A 2,440-nucleotide genomic window follows, 5' to 3' on the forward strand; every position below is an offset into this window, starting at 1 on the left:
ATACTGGAGCGATAGAAACACAATAAGTCTCTTTTTTTTTAATTTCCTGATGTTAAAATAAGATCCAAATCCCTTGCATTATGAGGCTGACCGCAACATGGCGTAGGAGTGCGGTTTCCCCGCCCACCATATTGAGTGACAGCTGCATATTAACATGTCTCCGTAGTAACAAGTACAATCATATCAACAAGAGAGAGTGTGCAAAGAAACTGGAATTAAAAGATCTGTTCGGCTCTCTGTGATCATCAATCATCATCAGATGTGATTAAGAATAAGTTTTACATGTTTAAATCAGTGCATGTTAGTAATAAGGGCAGTAAAAACGCTGTAATTCATCAGCACAGCCGCATGTCAGTACAACTATAAAAGAAGACACTTCAATCCCGGTTTGTGGACGTTAAATCAGCTTTATTTTGTACATTAACATAACAGATATCCATACAGCAGTGGATATTAATGTGTATCCTGTCACATTTACTGTGTAAAAACACTGCAAAGTTAAACGCGTGCGAACTTTGTAATGACATTGTGTGACTCATTGTGGCAGAAAGGCTTAAATTAACTCCACAACAAATACATCAAATAATCATTGGGAAAGTTCTTACTGTAGTATTTCTCATAAACGTAACGTGAGATCTGTCTCCATGTCTGTCACTGTGCTGTTTATCTGACGCAGCCATTGAGGCACACTCTAAAGGAACGGTGGGCGGAGAAAAATAGCTCATTTGCATTAAAGGCGCAGGCAACAGAAACAGCTACAGTGTGCTCAGAGCTGAAACTCTAATATTCTGAAAGGTCTAATAATTAATCTGATGGGTGTTTTGAGCTGAAACTTTACAGACACATTCTGGAGACACAAAAGACTTCTCTTAAATCTTGAAAAAGGGTTAAAATAGGTGCCCTTTAATATTTTCTACAGGAGGCTTTACAATATTAGATTTGTTCATATTGATTTGAGTGATCTGACATTTGTTCAATATACAGTATATTAGTCATTAGCAAAGACAAAACTGGAACTGAAGACCGCAGTCCAAAAATGAGTACACCCAAATTAATATGTTAGGGTGAAATATGAAATTAACATTTTAATGAACATGAAATATCAAGAGAAACATAAAAATATATGAAATTTAGTTGAACTTTTGCATTTTCATTAACTGGTTTGAATTGAAATGCATTTTCTTTCTATAAGTGACCAAACTCTTATTTTAATGGATATAACAGTTTAATAAAACTTTTGTTTAACTCTTGTGTATTGTTTAAATTAACTCCCCTTTCCTTCTGTTGTTGGCTGTTCTTGCCCCATTGACTTCCATTATAATGAAATGTTTTGATTGCAAAGCCTTGACAGCATATAATCATGCATTCTTGATTGTTGCTGGTTTTCCTTGTTGGGAAGAGGTACAATGTCATTTTTACTGTTAAACATATGTATGTCACATATATTTATGCTCTCATGGCTTTGCAGTCAATAAATGTGATCATAATGTAAGTCAATGGAGCAAAAACAGCCACCAGCATAACGAAAGGCGAGTCAGTTTGCCCAGAGTGTGTTGTTGAATTTATGAAAAATTTCAAAGCATTTTTACAAAATATGTGTCAAAATAAGATTTATCACCAAAAATCATCCCATTTGCTGAAACACAGAGAAAGTTGTGGCTAAATTAAGCCTCAAAATCCCCCCAGAGTGCATGAAAACATCCCCGACAGCACACAAGGGCTAAATGTACCAACAATCATCTATATTCACAGAGAAATGCATACAATAATTCAATTTCAATAGGGGGTGTGCTCATTTAAGCTGAACACTGGTAGATGCCAGACCAAATCTAAATTAGTTTAGTGTTTTATTTTGGTTCAAATGAATCACCATAATGTCTCTGTGTTGGTTTTAGCAACGCTGTTGGAGCGAGGTCGACATGCCTCTTACCTCGTCCTGACAGGACCAGACGGACGGCGACACACAGACGACAGAGAGCCGGTGATTCTGACCAAGAGGAAGATCAAGAAAGACGTGGAGGAGAGCGAAGTTTATGGAGTAACAGCGGATGAACTGATCTCGAAGGACGCAGAGGACTCCGTGAAGGAGGCGTTTCACAGGCTGCGCTTCAGTGACACACAGTGATAAAAGGCTAGAATTAATAATAATTTACTTCTGTTATTAATTACTCACCCTCATGTTTCAAACCGCCTCTGTTTATCTTGACAACACAATTTAAGATATTTTAAATTAAATCCGAGAGCTCCCTCATCCTCCATTTACATCAACAGTCCAGACTCGATCAAATTTCCTGAAAAATATACGAAAAAGTATCCTCAAATTTGTACATAGGCCTTCTGTGGTTTATTCGGAATAATATCTCAAGCTACAAGAACACTCTAGTGTGCACAAAAGATAAAAATTATGACTTTATGCAACAGTTTCTGCTCCTCAGTGTCA

General features: G+C 36.9%; 1 protein-coding gene across 2 annotated transcripts in view; it reads left to right on the forward strand.

Moving 5' to 3' along the window:
• Positions 1-2,131, forward strand: part of fam234a (family with sequence similarity 234 member A) — a 20,627-nt gene extending 18,496 nt beyond the window's left edge. For both annotated transcript variants that reach the window (XM_056451126.1, XM_056451125.1), the window contains exon 12: positions 1,896-2,131. In XM_056451126.1, the coding sequence (XP_056307101.1) occupies positions 1,896-2,125 (230 nt within the window). In that variant the 3' untranslated portion in view covers positions 2,126-2,131. The remainder of the gene's footprint in view (positions 1-1,895) is intronic.
• The last annotated feature ends 309 nt before the right edge of the window (positions 2,132-2,440 follow it).

The sequence above is a fragment of the Danio aesculapii genome, chromosome 24 (assembly GCF_903798145.1).
Source record: "Danio aesculapii chromosome 24, fDanAes4.1, whole genome shotgun sequence".
Taxonomy (NCBI): domain Eukaryota; kingdom Metazoa; phylum Chordata; class Actinopteri; order Cypriniformes; family Danionidae; genus Danio; species Danio aesculapii.